We start from the raw sequence: 21,233 nt of genomic DNA, 5'->3' as shown, positions 1-21,233 counted from the left end.
GCAACTTCTCCGTGGATCACTGGATGGTACCGGTTCAACAACAAGAATCGGCTCTGTTACCTTACTCTCCAGCTAATACTAGACAGAAATCCACTCCATTCTAACCAGAATTAAAGCAGGAGTTCGATTTCATGGATGACTGCAGCACTTAGGAGTCCAACAATACCTCTGAAGAGTAAAAAAATCTCTGACGTATCAATTCGCTTGAGACGCGCTATCGCGTTTTACTGCAAATCGGGGCCGTAGAGTTTTTATGGATGCGTTTTGACCTACACATTGAAATGAAGGGGTTGACTGATTCAACAATTTAGCGTTTATATGCTCATATACAAATCTGCTACCAATTTATCAACCACTGGGAATGAAATGCTTCAGTGGCACAAAAATGGTATCGAACAACCTAGCCTACAGTCCTACAGTCGGACGTACTACCGACTGCGCTACACTCGTACCGTCTCGAGAAATAAAGTGCATTTTTTTCTGATGTTTAGACGGGAATATTCCTTGGTTTTATTTTTTTTAGTATATTTCCCAGATATCCTTCAGACTCGAAGCAAAAAAGGATAGTTTATACAAAACATATGTGTGGTAGCTGCTTCTTCTCTTCTAGGACAACCTCCAGAACCTCCTTCAGTTTTCCTCACATGAAGACTTTGTCCTCAGTGATTAACGTGGCAACTTTTTTGTGCAGTTATCACCACAAACACTGCGAAAACTGCCCAACGGTGCTTCTTTTTGCTTCTTTCAAATGGGTCATTTTAAATTTTATTAGAGATTGGTAGGTGGTATCTTTTTCCTTGTACTGCAGTACCATTTGACAGCGTGTACTATATTTTATTTTATTTTGAAGACATCACTCCAGGAATCTGAGGTGGTGCGGATTTCAGATACAGTATTCTTATAAGGGATAGTAGATTATGGAGAGGAGGATGATTCCGTCCATTTCTTTCTAATTGCCGTAGAAAACAGCCCGAAAGATGCGGCACGTGCACAAGGCTGGCGCGCTCCAATCGAACTCATTATACTCCGGAACGCTCGAAGCCGTATCTTCCGGGCAGTTTTTCTACGGCAGTTAGGAAGAAATGAACGGAATCACCCTCCTCCCCATAATCTACGACCCCGTACACGAGTACTCCACCTTAAATCCATACCACCTCAGATTCGTGGGGTGATGCCTTTAACTGCACAAAATTGACTAGAAATGTGATCGTACGTTTATGCGGTACAGATATCCGTTCACCTGACAAATCACGGTACGAAGATGCTCTTTACACCAATACTAGCGCTGAAATGGAAGCGCATGAGGTACATTTAACAGCTTAACAGCAACATTTAAGAAACCTAATCTACGAAGCAGGTTTTTTTGAGCGCCAAGAATAACGAAATCCACTTTATGCGCTTTCGTTTTACCACTTTTCCAAGTGTACGGTGTTGCCTCGTTGTTTAAACTAAAAGCTTAGTTGTGTCAAAGGGGGTTTTAGTGCCTCAGAGGTCAACCTCAGATTGCCGAGGTTTGTGAGTGATGTTTCGCGTTTTCACTGCTATGCTTGGACAATAAATTCTGCATTTTAAATTCTAGTAGAAAATATAAGGTCATATTATGTAAATAATATGATTATAATGAAGTACGAATAATATTATTAATAATGTTATTTGCATAATATCATTTAAATAAATATGAATAATTAATAATAACAGTAATATATTTGGTAGAAATCGGATATCTAGAATATTCGCGTACCCTGCCTTTAAATGACAGCATGACGCGGTGATAAATTAATAAATTAAATAAAATTAGCGATAAATTCGGGATTCTGTGTCGTCCTCCTCCCCTCTTCCCTCATTTCCGCAGCGGTTAGGACCGTACAGGTCTAAAACTCTTGCGGATCACGATCAAAATTGCTAAGGCTTTCAATCAACGTCGACGTTAGAAAAACGCCTATCGATGGGACTAATTCGATAGAAGAAAGTTCTTTTAATGGGTCTCGTCAAGCCTAACCGAGAAACCATCCAGATTTACGCGCGTGGATCTCGATTTGTCAAAGTTTATGCGACTTTTTTCCCAAGCAAACTAGAAAGCTTCGTATAAATTCGACGTCCATTCCCGGAAGTGTAACTCTCGAGTAATGTATTCGTAGAAATTTTCCTCCTTTCCAATGATAAAGTTCCACAGAAACCTCGTCGGCTTAGCAAGAAAACATAAATTCAGCCTACTCCTTTTCCTTTTTCTTCTCTTCTTTTCCTCTTCTCTTTTGTTATCAGTAGTACGAATGATTAGAGGCATCTGGCGATTCTTTTAGTACGACAGTAGACCTGATTTACATTTCCGAGACGGGAATTCAAGCAATTTCACCGACGGAATTATTCGCTATCATGGCGCTTACATAAATTTCCGTGTGTGTCCTCATTTTCCCCGTCTGACGTTTTTGAATTAATTAGCTGACGTAGATGGATTTCACCTTCAAAAGCTGGATTTTCTATTTATTCCCATCACGGGGTTTTTACGCTCACATTTAGACATATCTTCCACCCTTCCTCGGGTTATTGACGTGGTCGACCTCGAAAGCGAGTTGCAAACACCTCCTTGTTTGTACCACCTCTTATCTTTCCATGACTCAACCAAAGCGTTTCGTGCCGCTCGCGTATAAAAGTCATCTTAGCGTTGAATTGCGCTGACCTTATCTGGTCTGGCCTTGCTCGGAAGTCCGGTTGTTTGTGGCCATTTCGCTTACATACAATTGAATTTTTTGCTCCTGAGATAATCATTCATTAAGGCCGATCCAAACTGTTTCCAATCAAAAAGATCAATACAATTCTTGGCTACAGCTCAATCAAACCAATAAAGAAGAAACTCTCGCCTTCAAAGAAATACTTCTGTACGGGAGAATAAAGCTCATTCTCTTATCACGGATGCGGCAATAGTTCAGAATCTTTTTTTTGTGAAATCTGTAGCTTTTTTTGCATGGTAAACCGTGTGGCTTCTTGCAAGTTTCTTCTTTATTGGTCTAGTAGGTCCCATGCTGACGGATAAAAGTGAAGAAAGTGTGTTTTGTGATGAAGTCGAGGATTTTTCCTTGTGTTCATTTTGAGAAAAGAAAGTATTCTTAGGAAGAAACGAAAACTTGAACTTTCTGAAGCATCATTATGTTGTTTTATATGGTTTGCTGCTGGTTGCTCTAAAATTTCGCTGTTAAAAAATTCTCTAAAATAAGCCCTTTTTCCGAGTTTTTCTGCTCATGCTCATTTTTCCAGGCTTCTAAAAAAGTGAAAACTGCACTCGAAATAATTTAATCGAGGAGGGAGCTAATCAGATTAGATGGTGTCGCCGTAGGTCATTCGTGATGCCGTAAATACGCTAAACTGAATGAATTCGCCAGTTATAGTAATTCGCTAATTTCTCTCTCCTTCTTTCTAAATTGTTGTTTACTTCTGTTCTCGCTTTTCCATCTTTGTTGTTGCATTTTGTTGATTTTATCCTATTCAACTGTATTATAACAATGTAGTATTTTGAAAATGAAATGGAATTTTCATACTGTGGTAGATCATCATCCAGTGTATCCTTTCTTTGAAAATTTATAGTCATTTATGAAATTTGCCTTGTGCCTTTTTCTAAACGTAGTTTTCTAAGACAACGTTCCGTTTACTTATAGGTCTTTCTTGTAACAATTTGAACTTTTTAAGTTTTAATCTTTAAATTTTTTAAAGATTATTTAGTAATTTCAAGTGTTTGGTTACATATTAACAATAGAGTATAGCAGAAATGGTATTTTGCGGCGAAAAAGTGGTTTTTTTTTTTCCAGTTAGGGCCTCAGATACTAATTCGATAAGGAAGAGGAAATTAGACTGCTTACCGGGTAATAACCTTGCTGTACTAATTTTGCACTATTTTTGCAAGACGACGTTGATTGTTCCCTGACGCGAAACGAACACATTTTGAAGTCATCAGTCATACTCTTTCGCGAACTTCATAGTCAAGTCCCCCATTCTAGGTAAATGTCTTTCATTTAAAACCTACGACCCGCTTATGTGGTGCTTCAGTAGGAGTAGTTAAAGACAGCACAGTATACCTTAAATTTGAGGAAGTTGGAATTTTTCCGAGAAGAAATAGCTTCAAAAATGTAGTTCACGTGTATGAATTCTATCGTACTCAATTCTCCCAAATAATCCGGAAAAGTGACGACGGAAAAGTGAAGGAAACGACTCTGTCGCATGGTATCCTCTGCAGCGCACCTAACAACGTCCCTCGTCCGCGAACGCAGGGGTAAGTGCAGCGTCCCGAGGGAGAACGAGAAAGCGTCCGCTACTGCCCACTGCTTGGCAAACTCGGTATGTATGCGCGTACCTGCAGATGTGGCACGTTAGCAGGTGTTTTGTAAGGAAATTCGGTCGCAATGAACGTTTTTCACTTCATTTTTCAGGGCAAGTGGGAGAACGGAATCAGCGTGGTCGTAGTTATACTTGTGACTGTACGCCGACTCGTAACCCCTAACTCTTTCTACACGTCAATGAACTCCTTACACCTTCAATGCGGTGTTACGCTGCCTTTAATTCATGGAGATGAACTGCCGAAGTTGAAAATCACCTTTTCTTTATGATCGAAAGATAAAATGTACGGCATTGATCGATCCCTATGTAGATACGCCCACGCATTTGACTTCAATTCAGAATCGTTTAATCGGTTATGAATGCGTTAAATCGTACATTGACCTGCTAAGGCGAGTCGGTGTGTTTAGTCAGTGTTTTTATCCTCACGGATAGATTAGCTACCAATTTATCGACCTCGAGGAAGGAAATTCTTGGTTGGCATGTGGTGGTATCGAGCTATCGATTTCCCGTGCGGTCGCTGCCATACCTCTTACCACTGCGACATGTGCCCCTGCATGAAACTTCATAAACCTCAAACAATTTCTTAGTTATTTAAAATTCAGTTGTTTGAAATCAGTTGAAGTTTTCTGGGTTAACCTTAATCGAGCTCGCAAGGCTCTGCAGAGAGGCGATAAAGAAAGACCTTAAGGAGAGAAGAGCAGAAGTGCCGGCTGCAGAGGCGGGGCAGAGTATTCTCTACGCCCGTCGGAACTTCGCCAGTTGCAGAACATTAATGGCTCTCCGAACCTCAGATGGAACAACAAAATCATCGAGAAGGGGAATGGAGGAAATCATCTACGACTTCTACTCTGATCTCTCCGACGGCCATGTCTACTTGCCTCCTCACCATCTGAGAGAAGACGGACATGTCATTCTGGAGGTTCTCCCGTCCGAAGTACGACATGCCATCATGCCGGTAGGAAGTCGTACTGCACCTTTTCCTGACAGAATAAGACCAGAACACTTGAAGAACCTTCCGCCAGTATTCATCAACACCCTGGCGAGGACCCTCTTTACAGGTTACCTGTCGGAATACAAGGTTCCTAGAAGACCAGCAAGACCGTGTTGTTGTACAAAAAGTGAGATCTACGTGACATCGGAAACTATCGCCTGATCTGCTTACTGTCCGTCATCTACAAACTTTTTACAAGCGTGATCATTAATAAGATTGAAAAAATCTTGGATGAAGGACAGCCATGCGAGCACGCAGGGTTTCGAAAAGGATTCAGCACGATTGACCACAATCACAACTCATCGAGGTATCACGAGAGTGCAAGATGCCACTCTGTCTCACCTTCATCGACTTGAAGAAGGCCCTCGACTCAGCTGAGACGGAAGCGGTCATGAAAGCCTTGGACAACCAAGGCGTCCCTACTCAATACATAAAGGTACTTCGAGAGTTCACGACCGGAATCCCGCCATGCTACAAGAATATCATCATTGGCGCGAAGAGGGGAGTTCGAAAGGGTGATACAATCTCAACCAAAATATTCACAGGCACCCTCGAGAATGCAACGCGAAAGTTGAAATGGGGCGACATGAGAGTGAAGGCTGATGGTCTGCAGCTACACCATTTGCGCTTTGCGCCACACCCCTACACCATGACATCGTACTAATAACACCTAGCATCAGCCAAGCGGAGGGAATGCTGACCGAATTCGACGAAACATGTGGATGCATCAGTCTTCAACTGAATCTGCAAAAGACGATGTTCATGGGGAACGGATGGGTCTCGGATGCCCCATTCACGTTCAACGGAACGAACATATCCAAATGCACCAGCTACGTGTATCTAGGTCGAGAATTGAACATGATGGACGATCTGATTCCCGAGCTGGGCAGGAGGAGACGAGCGGCTTGGGGAACGTATAAGAGCATCGCAGGAGAGTGAAGAAGACCAAGAACACCCATTTGCGTGCTCACCTCTTCAGCAGCACCATACTTCCTGCTTTGACCTATGTTTCGGAAACCTGGGCATTTCGCAAGTAGGAGGAAAACGCGGTGAGCATCATTGAACGAAAAGTTGGGAGAGTGATGCTAAGAGTATACCGCTTCGCGCATATATGACTCGAAGTTCTCTCCTGCGTCAACGATCGAAGATTAGAGACGTCTCCGCGTTTGCCAAGGAAAGTAAAATGAGGTGGGCAAGACACGTGATGCGCTTCGGCGACAACCGTTGGACCAGAGTCGCGAGCGACAGGGTTTCTCTTGATGTTAAGCGCACCACAGGAAAACCGCCGACCCGATGGTCAGATTTCTTCACGAAGTCCTTCAAAAAAATTATGATGCTCTTCGTGTTCCACGCAAAAAGAGGAACCACTGGGCGACTCTGGCACACGACAAACGGAAGAATTACTGGCGCTCGCTCGACAAGTTCGAAGATCAACGGGAGTCAAGGTGATCAATGTAAACCTGAGCTTATTTGTTAACTGAAAATTCTAAATCTAAGCACAATGAAAAATTCATTTCTACTTTTTGTAGTTCTTACACAAATCTTTTTTTGCTCATTTCGGATTTTTTTAGAGCAGTAAAGTACTAATATTTTCTCGTAGATAGAAATTGTTGAAAAAAAACTAAATCGGAATTATTATTGTTGTTATTTGACAAATCAGGGACTGCTCGCAACTAGTTCGCATGTAAACAAGAATATTCTGACTAATTGTTTTTGAAAGGGTTAAAAGAGCCCGCTGTGTTATTTGTTGCTACAAAGATCGTAAATTTTTTATTTGAGGAAGATCTTTGAGAATGTTTGTCACAGTTCCATATTTGGAATGTTATCAGTGTCAGTGTTAAGCTCGGCGTACTATCGGGTAAACAAATGCGTTCCAGATATTTTCGAGAAAATTTTCCCAGTTCTATACGCAATTCCAACGCGCGTTTTATCGGAAAGAACAACCGTTTACTGTTCACATTTATCACAAATTCTTTTTTATTCGGACTTTTATAAAATTTTCTATTAATCGCATTTTATTCCATTGATCGTCGTTATTTTTGCATGAAAACTGTCTTGAACTCTTCGTGTTTCTAAAGGAATCACTATATATTCCGCATTTGTTATACTAAGATTTTTTTTAATTCAGAGAATCAAAAAAAAACTACAAAACAAAATCCTACATGAAAATTAGTGCGATCCCTGAGGTATTGTATTGAATGTCTGTGCCTACTTCTTCCGTTAAAAAATCACACTTCTCTTAAAGATCTGCTTTCAGAATTTTTCTTTTTCAAGCGACTACTCTTCTCGTTATTTTTTTGAAATGATTCCAGTGAAACAATTTTTCTTTGTAGTTTAAACTAGAAATACTTTTGTGAATTTACGAACATAATAGTTCAATAAATGTAAAAGTAATGTGATTTTTTTTACCACGCAAAAACAAAACTTCAACAAAACGTAAGTTTTCATGGTTTTTGTTCCAAAAGAGCTCCTTTTGACACTTTTGTTTCAAAAGAATTTTGACCACAGTTTTTTTCATGTGATCTGTAAATGAGAAATGGATCTGGTCCAACAGATCGAGCATTTTTTTCTGGAGAAACTTGCACTGATAATTCATTGATGCTATCAGGAGCGCCAATAAGTTTCCTCTGCTAATTCCTGCCGATTGTTCCTCGATCGGAATCACGTCGTGTTGGCCGTTCACGTTTGTTTACGCGAAAACTGTAATCGAAACTGACAGGTCGCTGGAATGCGAGTGCGTTTTTGATCTAAACGTGAGCGTGTTTGCTCACTTTTCCGGAGTTGAGCAACGCGATCGCTCTCGTATAATTTGAATTATATGGTATCGTTTCGATCGTTGTTTAGACAACAGTCCAGTTCTGATGAGCGACTACATTTGTCATTAGTCTTGCTCATCGTTTCCTAACGCTGCCTTTGCATCAATTTTACTATTTTTTTTAGATCTACGCAAATGCAACACCTTAACGGGAGAAAATTTTCATGATGGAAATTTTTTGAGCTGAAAAGGTGGAGTGGGAGATATTTATTCATTTATTTATTCATAGGCATTTTTTTCGTCTTTTTTCATTATCCAACTTCATTATGCAGCACAAAACACAGTTTGTATTCGTAGAGATGACGAAGAAAAAGAAATTTTTTCAAAAAAAAACTAAGTACTTATTTGGAGAAATTAGTTCATCAGAAGTACTCAAATAGCTATCAAATGTTTAGTTACATGGGCTACATAGGTAAGACATCGTCTGATACTGTAAATGCTACCACAGCATAATTTTGTTTTGAAACAACATTAAAAACGTACATTTTAAAGTTCAAAATTATCTGCTAAATAAGAAAATTAGATTACTATTATATTATAGCAAAGTTCTGTACAATCTGCATGATAGTACTTTAACTTTTAAAAAGTTTTGATTTTGATATGGATATGCTTACTGCTTTTTTCGTTTTTATTTTAGAAGAAGACCATTCGATATTATTATTGTAGTAGTTCTAGTCGCTGTGAGGGTAGATCTACATATGTTTCGATGTCTGTAGAGTGCATCATCATATGTAGATTGCTTATCTGTAATGTTCTAGAAAACTGGGAAAAAGATGAATGAAGCACATTTCGAAAAGAGCGAGATTCCAGAAATTCCAGTGGATGCTTTAAAAAACGCTCCTAGTTGTACAATATCTGTTGTATTATCTTTAAAAAAGTTATTTTGAATATGGAATAATACAATTTTGTTCCTTAATAACAAATTAATTAAATATGAAGCAATCAGGACAAAATACCTTGAATAATTTATTTATGCACTTACGATTTCTTTTGAGTGATCATAGAATATTTTCAGATATTCGTAGAACAGATTCCAGGAGAGTCTTCTTCTTAATGTGTCCAATTTTCTGGCGCTCATTTCACGCACAGTTAACCGCGATGATTTACAATGTACGTACATATTTCAAAGAAGATTTTCTGAATTTTCCGAGTTCTTCACTTGCACTCAAAAGAAACTCCTAGCGATCATCTGCTTCTCTTCTTTCAAGTTCTCGACGTGTATGTTTATACATTCATTGCTTATGCCGATGAATCTACAAAAATCTTTAAGGTATCTTTAAGGTTGCTGTTTGAAAAACTTCATTTTCAGGTTCAGAAATCTGAGTTCATAAAAGATGGGAATTTTCTAAATTTCAGAATTGACTCAGCCACAAGCAACAGCATTTTGGTCCGAAGGCAGTTAAAGAATTTTTTTCTGAAAAAAATTCGTGCAATCATTTCTAAATCATTACTTTACTCTTTTTCTCATCCACAAACCGATATAAGAAGAGAAACATTTAAAACCAGTTACTAGAAAATTCACAAATTTTCACCAATAAAACATGTTGAAAAGAATTCTAAAGAGGAAAATTCATTTGTTGGAAATTTGTTTCGAAAACCAGATAAAGTCTTTCCGGAAAGGAGAAAACGACTTTTTGAGTTGCTCACGCGTATTCAAAAATGTCCTTCTATTGTGTAGCTGTTAGAGTGCACCTCGGTGTAGGCAGCGCCGCCATTCCAAGCTGGACGTACTCAACCAGAATCCCCGTGAACTCTTCCAGTGGCTGCACGATCCCACCAGGAAGTTGGCCGGGTTTCGTTTCACTAGGCGGTACATTTTTCGATATTGTTATTTTCCTCAAAATTAGTAGTTTTTTTCTTGTGTTCACCTACATTTCTCTCCATTCAGACTATGGAATTCAATTCCGTGAAAGTTTTACACATAGGAAAATTCCCTATTTTTTTTACAGTAGCCAAAGATGCTGTTTTCTACTCTCATTCGTTTTCTGTATTGTGAATCGTGGATCCTACTTTCGTATTCAGGAGATTATTCTTTCTCTCCGAAAGATTAAGAAGTTTTAGTTAATTTTTATTCTTTTTTCCCAGAATTTCTGCATATTTTGACATATTTTTTTTACTACTTCGATATTTTCTTTCATGCTACATTTCAGATGAAAAAAATATCTCTTTTCCAAGTTTTAGATTTGTTTTTTTATGTGAAACAAGCATTTTTCTTCCGTATCTCTGGTTGCAGAGAATTTCTGTGCCCCCTGATGTTTATCGTGGCTCTGCGATCGTCGGTCACTGGCTCCATCGAACGTTTTGTCTATCTTTTCAATCACAACTTTTTCTGTATAATCCGGAAAAGTAGTAAACACTTCATGTGTGTTTGCTTTTCACTTCACATTCCCAGTTGCTTGATGTTTTATGGATTTTTACGCGTTTTTTTCTTCATTTAGATTTTTTCTTCAGCTTCATTCACCTATCTTCACTTCACTTTTCTTCATTCTTAACGCGTGCCTAGTAGGGAGGATCTCTTTTTTCTCAGAAAAATCATTTGGATTCTTTGAAAGGTTCCAGGATTTATATAGGTCAATGTGGGTCAATTTTAAGTGGTCAACGAAAAAAGTACTCAGTCTCGCTTTGTTTCAGTCTTTCAAAAAAATCAATCAAAGGCATCTTTATTGTGCAATTTTTGTCAACTATCCTGTAATTTTGTAGGTTTTTCAAGGTTAGAAATTCATTTCTCAAAGCGATTATCGTTTCGCTCCAAATTTGTCGTAGCCTTAGTCTTTCCTTATCCGAAGTAGAGAAGAATTTCGTACTTTACTGCGTTTGCCACGAAGAAATGCTTCACTCGGTGCGTAATGAATTCATCTGAGTTGTCATAGCAATACCTGTACATAAAAGTGTTTACGATCTCTTGTCCTCCTCAGTCTCAGTGGGACCTTCCCATTTGTCCTCAAGTTATTGATCGATCGTATTTTTAATGAAGTTTAGCAATGTTTTTCATTGTTTTTTTTCTCTTTTGCTAGCTCCCTTGTTTCGTTTGCGAGGGCGCACATTTCTGATTCCACTGATTAGCCAATTATTAGAAATTCATCGGGAATCGTTCCAGAATGACAGCTGCCGGTTGTATTTGAATCCCGGACGTATCCGATGTCAATGGTCCAGAAACCAGACCCGTCAGGCGGAAGCGGACGAGGAGGCAGCCGCGTACGGGCTCTCGCGCACAGGTTTGTCCGCTATGCGCCGTGGTGTGCCCATTCGGCTATTTTCACTCGTGTGCTCCGCATGCTTATCCCGTACCTCCTCACTGGCTTACTCCTTAATTAATGAGTATTCTTTACTGATAAGATTGAGCTCAGTCACCCCAGATAACCATCTCTCCGGAACTTTTCTGTTACTATTCGGCACGAAGAACTCGTAGACCCCATGCAGATTCAGAAAGTATAAACTGGTGGGAAGGGAAAAAATTCTTCAACCAACTTTTTCTTGGATTTCTTCGACCAACAGTTATCGCCCTATTTGTGGGATTGGGAAAATGTGAAATGAATCTATTTTTCCTACTGGATCTGAATTTAGACACTATAGGTATGGAATAAATCCTCGAAATTAAACTTCTCATGTGGATTAGATTAAGGAATGCACCTTCATTCCATGGCAGAACCTCTCCGGTAGTTTTCTTGTGTTTTCAAAGTTTCGAAGAAAAATTTGTATTCTATTCGTCATGGCAACGATGTGTAGTCCAAATTTCCCCAGAACCATCCGGATTCTAAATCTTTTTCTGTCTTCTTCTGTCTCTTCTCAATCCCTCTCTGCTTCCGTCTCTTCACCTCCCTCTTTCCGCTTAACGAGTTCCGCCGAAAAGAAACAAAAATTAGGCGTAATTGTTCTTGAATTGTCGAATTGTTTATTTTTTTGAACATTCTCAAGTCTTTTCGCATTCTTTCCATCTAGTCTTGTAGAAATCTTGTCGTGTCTAAGGCCTTGTGGGTAAATTTTCGCCGTATCTGGTGCAGTCTTTCTTACTGTACTTCTATCTCGCACTAAATTTTTCGCTGAAAACAGTGAATATGTCGGTTTTTTTAGAAAGGGTTTTTGTTTTTGTTCAGTTTTTGCTCTATAATGATTAATGTGGATCCATAGGTATAGTGTACTTGAATACAGAATTAAACAGTTACGAGTCTTACTAACTCAGTACCACATGAAGGACCACGCTTACGCTTACACGCGCATGGTCAAAGAACGCCTTCTGACCTTTGTAAGGCGACTGATGCTTCTTATCATTTATTTATATGCTATCATAAATTCCTCACTATATTTGTCACCGGCTGCTTAGCTGTGCTGAAAAAGAAGTGATGTAGAGGCTTGGTAGTCTATACATACCTTAGTCATACTAATATTGACAAGGATTGTTTTGCTCTGGTTTAGATCCACTTCATCCGTTTAAGGTAACCAAATGAAAGAAGAAGTTTTTTTTTCAATATGGATCACTGGCTTACGACCAAATTAAAGGCATCACTCCACGAATCTGAGGTAGTACGGATTTCAGGTGGAGTGTTCGTATAAGGGATCGTAGATTATGGAGAGGATTTGATTCCGTCCATTTCTTCCTAATTGCCGTAAAAAACGGCTCGGAAGATAGGGCTTCGGGCGTTTTGGTGCACTATTTTCTACAAGGAGTTCGACTAGAGCGTGCCACCTGAAGCCCGTACCACCTCAGATTTGTTTTATGATGCCTCTAAGGATTAGCTTAAATTGTTAGATCATGGCTTCAAAAGTAATGGAATAAAGGGAAAATTAGAACAGAAATTTCTTCATTCTTGGTGGATAAGACACGAAAATGCAGCACACATGTGAACCTGACGATGCAACCATCCAAGCTCTCTATGGACAACCTTAGGAAAATTATTAATTACTAGGGAAATTATATCTATCAATTTTATATTTCCTATATCCGACATCCATTCTCTCCCCTCTTAGCGTTTGAAAGATGGTTCATGGTAAGAACCAGAAAATTTCCTGATTTCCGATGCTGGACAGCATTATTGCATCCGGTTCTTGAGATGTACGAACAAAAGAGAATGGATTATCTGTGCTATGCTGCTCCGAAGCGCCTATTGTTGTTTTGCCCTTTTCCGAGATCTGCAAGGAGCGAAGAAGACCGGAAATGGGAGCTATTTTGTGGGCTCAGCGTTCGCTTTGGTGGGGTTACTGCGGAGATACGAAGGGATTCCGAGAAGCTTTCGGTTCAGAAGAAATAATAAAAAGATGACGGGAAGCTCAGGAGTCTTAATTAATAGGGGTACTTTGGGTCCCACCAAAAAATATTCGTTGTGCATGAAAAACTAATCGCTGCATGTTATTATCCTTTTTGTCAATTTACTGTTCTTATTTTCTATACAGAGGTTAGAATTGACCTCAGTAGATCCTTACCTTTACTACAAACTTATCTGCAGCTTTTTTTTTCGAAATTTTAAAGTTTGAAGCAACAAAATGGAAAGAGGACAAAGGTGCGAAAAAGTATACAATACAATTTTTAGTACAAATCACCTGACGTCAACTGAAACGTTTGCTTTGTTTTTAATTTTCATTCCATTTTTGCCTTATTTTACCCGCTTCCCGGGGATTCGTTAGCGTCAAATTGAAGGACAATATTCCTGAGGATCTTCCTGAGAATGTCAACTACGGTTTTGCTCGGAAAATATAATGACGTCGTAGGTTACTACTGTTTTATTCCCCCACATTTCCTGAAACGATCCACCGATGGAACTGATGCGATCAGTGGAAAGGTGAACTGAGGGAAGATCTGACGGCCCCGTTTCTTGCAGCGCGTGGCGCCGCAACCCCGCTGCCTAATCGAGCAAACAGGCTCGAAAGAGGCGAAAAGTACGAAAAAGTAGTACAATTCCTGGTGGAAACCCGAAAGCCAGTTTATGATTCGTCGATTAGATAAGATTGTCTTGATGCGGTTAGCGATAAGGTTTCTTAGCTGTGTCCATCACTGTACTTTATTTTATTGACATTAGAAATAGAAAACGTGGAACTGTGTTCTCTACAAATTAGTCTAGCTGTTTGCGCAGGCGATTTTTTGTGAGTTCCATTTATTTGTTGTTTTTTCTAATTGAATTCGATAAATAAAAAGCTAGATGAATGAGTTCAATGACAAACTTAAAAAAAAATCCACAAAAAAGAAAAAAAAAAACCCTGCTCAGGTGGACTCTTGTCGAAACGTTTTAGTTTTCGGTGCAATATTGAGTAAACAACTGAGCACAGTTCTACATAAAAGACTGTGAACCTATTACTGAAGTGCAGCGAGAAAATATCTTCTGAGTGGAGTTGCAGGAGGGTCCCATCGCTTTACTTAGAACTCCTACAAAAGCGCTACACGAGAAGTGGTAGATCAATTAGGAAACCTTCCATGAATAACCGAAATAAGAGCTTATGAATTACTAATGTCTTTATGTCGTTCATAGTGCTCTGCAAATTGGAAGAAAGTCCCAAGAGCAGTTTCTTAACGCTATCCAGAAATCAACACTTAAGGATACTGCACAGCGCGCCTTTTATTTATTCTCAGACAAAGGCAAGGTTGTCGCAACGTCAGGTCTTGTTTTGCCAACTGTTTGAAACTAACGAATTTTCACCGATATCTCGTTCGTGCAACAAAAAAACATAGATCTTGGATTTTTTTTGCCGGATTTTGCTTTGCATTTAATAATGCATCTAATTATTAGATCCATCCAATAGTGCTAACAACAGGTGAAGAGTGGAGTGGTTATTGAAGGAACATAGCCGAGAAATTCCACGAGGGTCCCATCGCTCCACTGTAGAACTCACACAAAAGCGCACAAGATAGGGAGTTTTTGCTCTCATTTCCAGAAAAAAGCCTACTTAGCAATCAGAACCGAATTGGAGTGTATGTTTCTTTCTTCGTAAGCGAGTAGACGTCAGATCGAGCAGGTCTTTACCTCTACAACCACAGCGATACCGGTTAAATGTGCAATCAACCAGTTGAACTCGTCGCCTGAAACCCTCATTCATATCTCTAAGGAAGAAAATGAGCAACCTAAGGATTAATTCCTAGTTTTGTAGTTCTACAGCACTCGTGGTTGAAACACATACCAAGTTTAGAGAGTGGATATATTCAATTTTTTGCATCTTCTAGAAAAGCACCCATTTATTTTTGTCAAAACCTGAGAAATTTCGCAATTTTTTAAATACCAGTAATGATCCTGATCTTTACGTTTTTGCTTAGCTTTATCCCTCAAACTTAAGTCACTCTTTTATTTCTACTGCACTCAACGAAAATAACGACCACCTATTCATTATTTTGAAATATTTTTAATACTAACAAATAAGTTAATCAATTCATAATATAATAATAATAATAATAATAATAATAATAATAATAATAATAATAATAATAATAATAATAATATAAAATAATGATAATAATAATATAAAATAATAATAATATAAAATAATAATAATAATATAAAACAATAGAAAATTTTTTATTACCCATTTAAATTTATATTACTTTGTATTTGATTTGTCCAAATTTTTTAGAAAGCTACTCATTTATTTAAATTTTCCTTTGACTATATTGTTTAAAAGAGCGATAACCACTTGTCCTCGCTGAACTTTTTGGCAAGAGATTTTTTGCTCTCGTAGGCTGAAATAAATATAATTTTTGTGAAGATTTGCTATAATTCTGCGGCGCAACAAATCTACAGCAGAAGAAAAACTGCTACAGCGAAACAGAGATTTACAGTAGAACTGCAGCAGTGTAGATCTTTATTGCATCAGTAAACTAAGCAAACGTAATGTAACTGGATATTTGGAATGTTTTGTATCTGTTGTAAACTGTTGTCGGCCAGGGAAGCTCTACAGCTCTTGCCAGCCCCCGTCACACAACCAGCAATCGAGAAGAGGGTATCGCGGTGGAGAGTGGAACTTGCCAAGCTTGTTATCTCGATGTAGTGCTTGAGAGCTCATCGAACAACAGAGCAAACATAAATTTATGATTGTAATGAATCAGTAAACATGAGATCTTCTCGAACGTAATCAACGCATTTCTTATTTCTGAAAAACAAAGATGAATTAGTGAACTGTAGAGGTTTTTATGTGGGTTTTCTACATTTGCGATTTGGGGAATGTGAAATGAAAACACCCTCTACCGGATCTGCTTTTTTATCCTTTTGATAAAGGATAAATCCGAAAAATTGAACATCTAAGCATTCGCATAATTTTTGAGATTCAAAAAGATTTAAAAAGATGTTATATATATTAGGGAGAGATAGAGAGATATATTATATTAGAGATTTAATAACATTTAAAAACGTACAATCATTCATTCATTCATTCATTCATTCATCCATTCATTCGAAAAGGCGAGTCTTCTACATAGTACTGTTGTGTTTTCAAAGGTTTTCTTCATCCGTCCTAGTGAGGATATGCGATCCAGATTTGCATTGGCATAGAAATTTTAGTTTCATTAGATAGCATGAATAGAAATAAATAATAACAAAATAAATATATTATCAGTAGTTAATGGCTTTGGAAAAAAGTGTAGATGAATGTAACATACGTAAAAATTCATTAGAACGACAAAACTTGCTTTGAATATTCGAGATTTTTGGATCATACAAGAATCAGAATCACATAAAAGCCTCCACAATTAGAGAATGCTGGATTAACCTGACTTATCTCCCCATTTAGAGCGAAATAAAATTCGCTTTTTTCTGTACCCAGGAAATAAAAACCGATTTGGTATAGGTATAAGATTACATAAGATCCGATCGAGGGATAATTGGGTTTCTGCTATCCAGAAATGCCAGAGGCAGAGCTTATAACATAATGTATTTCCGTTTTCTATTCCCAATTATTCATCTGTGTACTGCGCATATTGAGGTTTTTCTTTGTTCCACTGTACTTTTTGTTGCTCTCCTGTGAAAAGTCCGGGGAAACTCGCTTCATTTTCTTTTCCTTTTTATGTTTTGCGTGAGCCGCAAATCTGCTCGAATTTCACAAAATTCTTTCGTTCCCATCATTTGTTATTTTATCCTAGAATTTCTTTTAAGGACCCATCTTAGTGTTGACTTTATGGCACTGAAAATACACAATATTTTTCTCAGGTGAACATAATAAAACAAAAGATGGAAATGCATCAGAATCATTTGAAAAATCTCTTACCTTTATTTACGTCAGCGTAGGAACCTTAAGCTCCAGATTTGTTTTGTAATACAGACGAGAAAGGTGAAATGAGAAGATCAGAAATTGCTACGTGAATGAAGACAATTCTGGAATTTTTTTTAGTTAATTGATAGACTCTTGCAGTTCCGTGACTTATCTCCTAGTACGTTCAGGTTTAGTGCACTCTGACGCTGCAAAATTCGGTAAACAAAAACTAAGCGGTAAATTTTAAGAGGATGAAGAGAAAAACTTCTTGCTTCGTGCCATTTCTTTATATATTGAGGCTTCTAAATTCATTTTAATCGTAACATGGTGATAGATGGTCCTTTAATAAGAGTTGAGACACTCTGTCCACTCTTCTCCTGGAAATTTCGGATTTAAATTAAATTGGAATTTAAAAACTAAAAAAAGGAATTTAAAAAAGAATTTTAAAAAAATTTGAATTATATTTCTGAGATTCTTCAGTTAAATGATAACAAAGGAGGTGTAGTTTTTCTCCGCGAAGATTCCATACAAATATCCTAAGAAACTATTCGTTTTTGTTTCGATTAAATTTCCTGTTCCTGTAAATTCTCTCAGGAGGGATCAGCTCCAGTTAGTGTCAACCCTCCGCCACCATTCCATCCGTTCCACGACCTTACAGCTTCGTCTCAAAACCCCGATCGCTCAGCTGTCACAACTCATTGGAGCGCTCTTCCGTTGGCGGTAGATTGCGGTCGCCACCTGTTCGCATCCGTCGTTGTGCTCAGTTGCCTCGAACGTCTCTACTCGCTCTCTATGAAAAGACCTGTCCTTAATCCGACCGCGAAAAGCTCGTACCGTATCCGATTTCGATGTCGTAGTTGTCGTGTTATTCCTGACCGATTGCTGATGTTTCTTTGTTGTTCGGCAATCTGAAAAGGATTAGGTCGTGCGGCGAAAACGATTACGGTTTTTTATTTCTTAAGAGTTAAGTGATAGTTGGGGCCGAATTGTAGATGGAATTACAATTTTTAAGTTGCATTTGAAAATCGCCGAAGGAAAATTGGGTAGACTAAGAGAAGATAAGTGGAAAAAGAAGGGGCTGAACTTTAACGAACTATGAGTGAAAACAGTAGAATAAGAAATAAATAGAGAGAAATATGAGTGGGACTCAGAAATGAGGAAAATCCTCATTATAGCGTTTGGATTTCCTAGAAGAAAAATGAGAGGAAATGTTTGGAAACATGACCAATAAAAAATTGAATATTTCAAAGTAAGATCTAGGTCTTTTCGCATATTTTCACCGACAGGTGGTCGAAATTTCTGGATTTTTCCCAGTTTTTTCGTCGAATATTTTCGTCGTATGACTTTTGAGGTGGAATTCTTACATTTATTACCTCTAACGTGTCGTATTTGCGTTCGCGTCATACGTTTATTGGCCATTTCATCTCTCGAAACATCTCAAGTCGAACTCAAAAGGACATTTATTGAATGAGCGCAAACAAAGCATTGTGTCCTGACTGGCGTGGACCCGGCGACCGCTCCGGTCCAGCGTTTTGCCGCCTTCGCCTTCGAGGCGCGTACAATGCCAAGCTAAACGTATGACGATGGTTTATTTTCGGCTACTCCCGGTCTGGTGACAGGTCCGAGCGACAGAGCCTAGCGGCGATTAGTCGCCGCCTGCTCACCGGAAACCATTCGCTTTCTGTTCTGGGGGGAACACAAATGAGTCCAGTCAGTCAGTGAGTGTGCAAGGATTTCAGATTCGAGACCGGTGACGCTGGTACGGCTGTGGCTTATCCTGAAAAAGAAAATGACGCGACTATAACCAAAGAGAAGAAATCGGAGATGCTCCTGGTCGTACACTATCCAAGAAATATCAGGAAATGGTGAGCTTGTTTACGTTGTTTATTTTTCTCTATGTTTATACGTTGAATACGTGGCATTTGTGGCGAATGATTACATATTTGTTGAATCATGATTTCGAGGGAATTTCTCTCTCCGACGTTCTCTATGTTTTTTTTTTCACACCATACATATTTCTCGACAATCACGTCTCGTATATAAACGCAAATGTTGCCGTTAAAATCGTCATAAACAAGCACTAAAGTGGTCAATCTGATGTTGATATTTTTAGCCCCGGGCGAAACGAGAAGACTTCACGCAAATAGATTAATCGGGTGTCCATAGGGTCTTGTTTACTTGTAGACCAATTGTTTATTTGCTTGTTTACTTTTCCGAAAAGTTTTTCTATGGTGTGTTGCACTTCCGCCTTTTCACACACGTAAAAAGCCGGATGGTACATATTTGCTGTCAATTCATTTTGAATTGAGCAGCAGCTCCCTCAAAATTTCTTCTTGTTTCCTCGTATTTCATTCTCGATCGTCGATCCTGCTCATAAAATCTCAGTCTGGGAGCTTTTGGCAAAAAAAAACAAATAATTTACGATTAATTAGGTACAGTACAATACTGTAGTCAAGTGCATACTTTTATCTAACTATAATTAAATGAAGTGGAAAAACACTGTACACTTTTGAGCTGCCGGTCATCCTATCACTCACTTTTTTCTGCTAAATAAGATCGCCTTGAATTAATTAGAACTGGTTAGACAGAACCCAAATTTCCTTTTCGCCCTCGAAAAAACACGATTGTAAAGTGTAATCGATATAAGTGTTCCATATAGGAAAAATGTTTTTCAAATTTTCAAGGATTTTGATTATTTCCAACGTTTGGAGCTTAATTTAAAAGAACAATTATGTATTATCATTCATTCCATTTTTTTTTTGGAAATTCAGTTTTTCTCCATTTTATCCTATCCTCAATTCTACTTCTTTCTTCCGATCCATGAAAAATCGTAACACATTAGGGGTTGCGATTTTATTCACCTTTCACTAAACGTTCTGACTGACGACCTCATTTCCATTCGAGCACAGGATTCATCCATCTTCCTTTTTTTTCTTGTCGATATTATCGAATAGGAATTAACGATTTTATTGAACGTCTTTTCTCTGGTTCTTAAGGTGTTCTTAAGGTATTAAAAACAACGGAAGTTTCAAGAAATTTGAAAATTTGTATTTTTCGAGCATTCTGTGCAGTTTTTGCGCATTTCATTTCATGATTCACATTAATCTAAGAAAAAAAAGCATAACGGGTCTCAGCCTCTATCGTCAATTGTTCCTCGCTTAGCAAGTGCTTCTTGATTTCTTCAACGGCTTCAAACAAAATAAGATCTCTCAAGCGTTCGGCTGCGCTAGCAGCTCCTCTCGCTCCGCCCGTCTCTTAAGAAGCCGACGATGGCCTGCGTTCGTGAATTGTCGTCGAATTCTTGACGATTGCGTGGTTTTTCGTGCGGCAAACATCATCGCGTCGCTTAATGACGCGTACAACACGTATCGCAGTAGACTTCGCGAATATCTTGATCGGTTTTTGCGCTCTTGTCGTCGGGGTGCTCGGTGCCGCTCGTGGGCCGGACGGAACCCGTTCTCCTCCCATTCAGACGTGCGCTCGGTCGAGGCCGTCGCTGCTTCATCGGCCTCCACCCATTCCGACCGTGCTTCTTCCACCCGATCCACCCCTTCACATTCCACGTTATCCGTGCGCTGCTATCACGACGTCGCATACATTATGTCCGACGACGACGACGAATCAGCATCGCATTTTTCACGGTAATTACACATTATCTGCTAACATCCTCTTATTAGAGATTCGTTTCTTCTAGAAAGTAGAGGGAAAGTGTTGTCCTGTTTTGATTCAATCATTGGCAACTAGTAAAAGAAAGAAAAATCCAGTTTAAGCTACTGAAACCTTGAAAAGAAGTGTCCAGTTTTCTTGGTCTAGGACATGATCCAAGGAAATGGAAATGGTGGGTAGAAATGAAATAAGTATATAATTCCCCATCACAAAAAGAAAATTCTATTTTTGTTGTGAATTAATCCAAAAATCTCAATTTTGTCGCTTTCTTCA

At 38.7% G+C, this 21,233-nt stretch overlaps 4 protein-coding genes across 6 annotated transcripts in view; all 4 read left to right on the top strand.

Annotated features, from left to right (window-relative positions):
* Positions 1-5,098: 5,098 nt before the first annotated feature.
* RB195_017631 (uncharacterized protein) lies at positions 5,099-5,479 on the top strand (the record flags this gene model as incomplete). Its single annotated transcript, XM_064184708.1, has 1 exon — positions 5,099-5,479. The coding sequence occupies one exon, from the start codon at positions 5,099-5,101 to the stop codon at positions 5,477-5,479; it is 381 nt and encodes a 126-aa protein (XP_064040589.1).
* A 163-nt stretch (positions 5,480-5,642) lies between these two features.
* Positions 5,643-5,981, top strand: RB195_017630 (uncharacterized protein; the record flags this gene model as incomplete). The annotated part of the gene is made up of 1 exon (XM_064184707.1): positions 5,643-5,981. The coding sequence occupies one exon, from the start codon at positions 5,643-5,645 to the stop codon at positions 5,979-5,981; it is 339 nt and encodes a 112-aa protein (XP_064040588.1).
* Positions 5,982-6,010: 29 nt separating this feature from the next.
* Positions 6,011-6,256, top strand: RB195_017629 (uncharacterized protein; the record flags this gene model as incomplete). Its single annotated transcript, XM_064184706.1, has 1 exon — positions 6,011-6,256. One exon carries the CDS (start codon positions 6,011-6,013, stop codon positions 6,254-6,256), a length of 246 nt encoding a protein of 81 aa, XP_064040587.1.
* A 5,014-nt stretch (positions 6,257-11,270) lies between these two features.
* The window catches only part of RB195_017628 (uncharacterized protein), a gene marked incomplete at both ends in the record, with an annotated part of 36,137 nt that continues 26,174 nt past the window's right edge, over positions 11,271-21,233 (top strand). The window contains 3 exons of one of the 3 annotated variants that reach the window (XM_064184704.1): positions 11,271-11,347; positions 19,034-19,159; positions 19,408-19,441. In XM_064184704.1, the coding sequence (XP_064040586.1) occupies positions 11,271-11,347; positions 19,034-19,159; positions 19,408-19,441 (237 nt within the window). Of the gene's footprint in view, positions 11,348-19,033; positions 19,160-19,407; positions 19,442-20,894; positions 20,936-21,233 lie in introns of those variants that run through there. The other 2 variants (XM_064184705.1, XM_064184703.1) reach the window with 2 other exon arrangements.

This window comes from Necator americanus, chromosome II (assembly GCF_031761385.1).
Source record: "Necator americanus strain Aroian chromosome II, whole genome shotgun sequence".
Lineage (NCBI taxonomy): Eukaryota > Metazoa > Nematoda > Chromadorea > Rhabditida > Ancylostomatidae > Necator > Necator americanus.
Note: the sequence above shows the minus strand (reverse complement) of the source record. Positions and strands in the feature narration are given on the sequence as shown.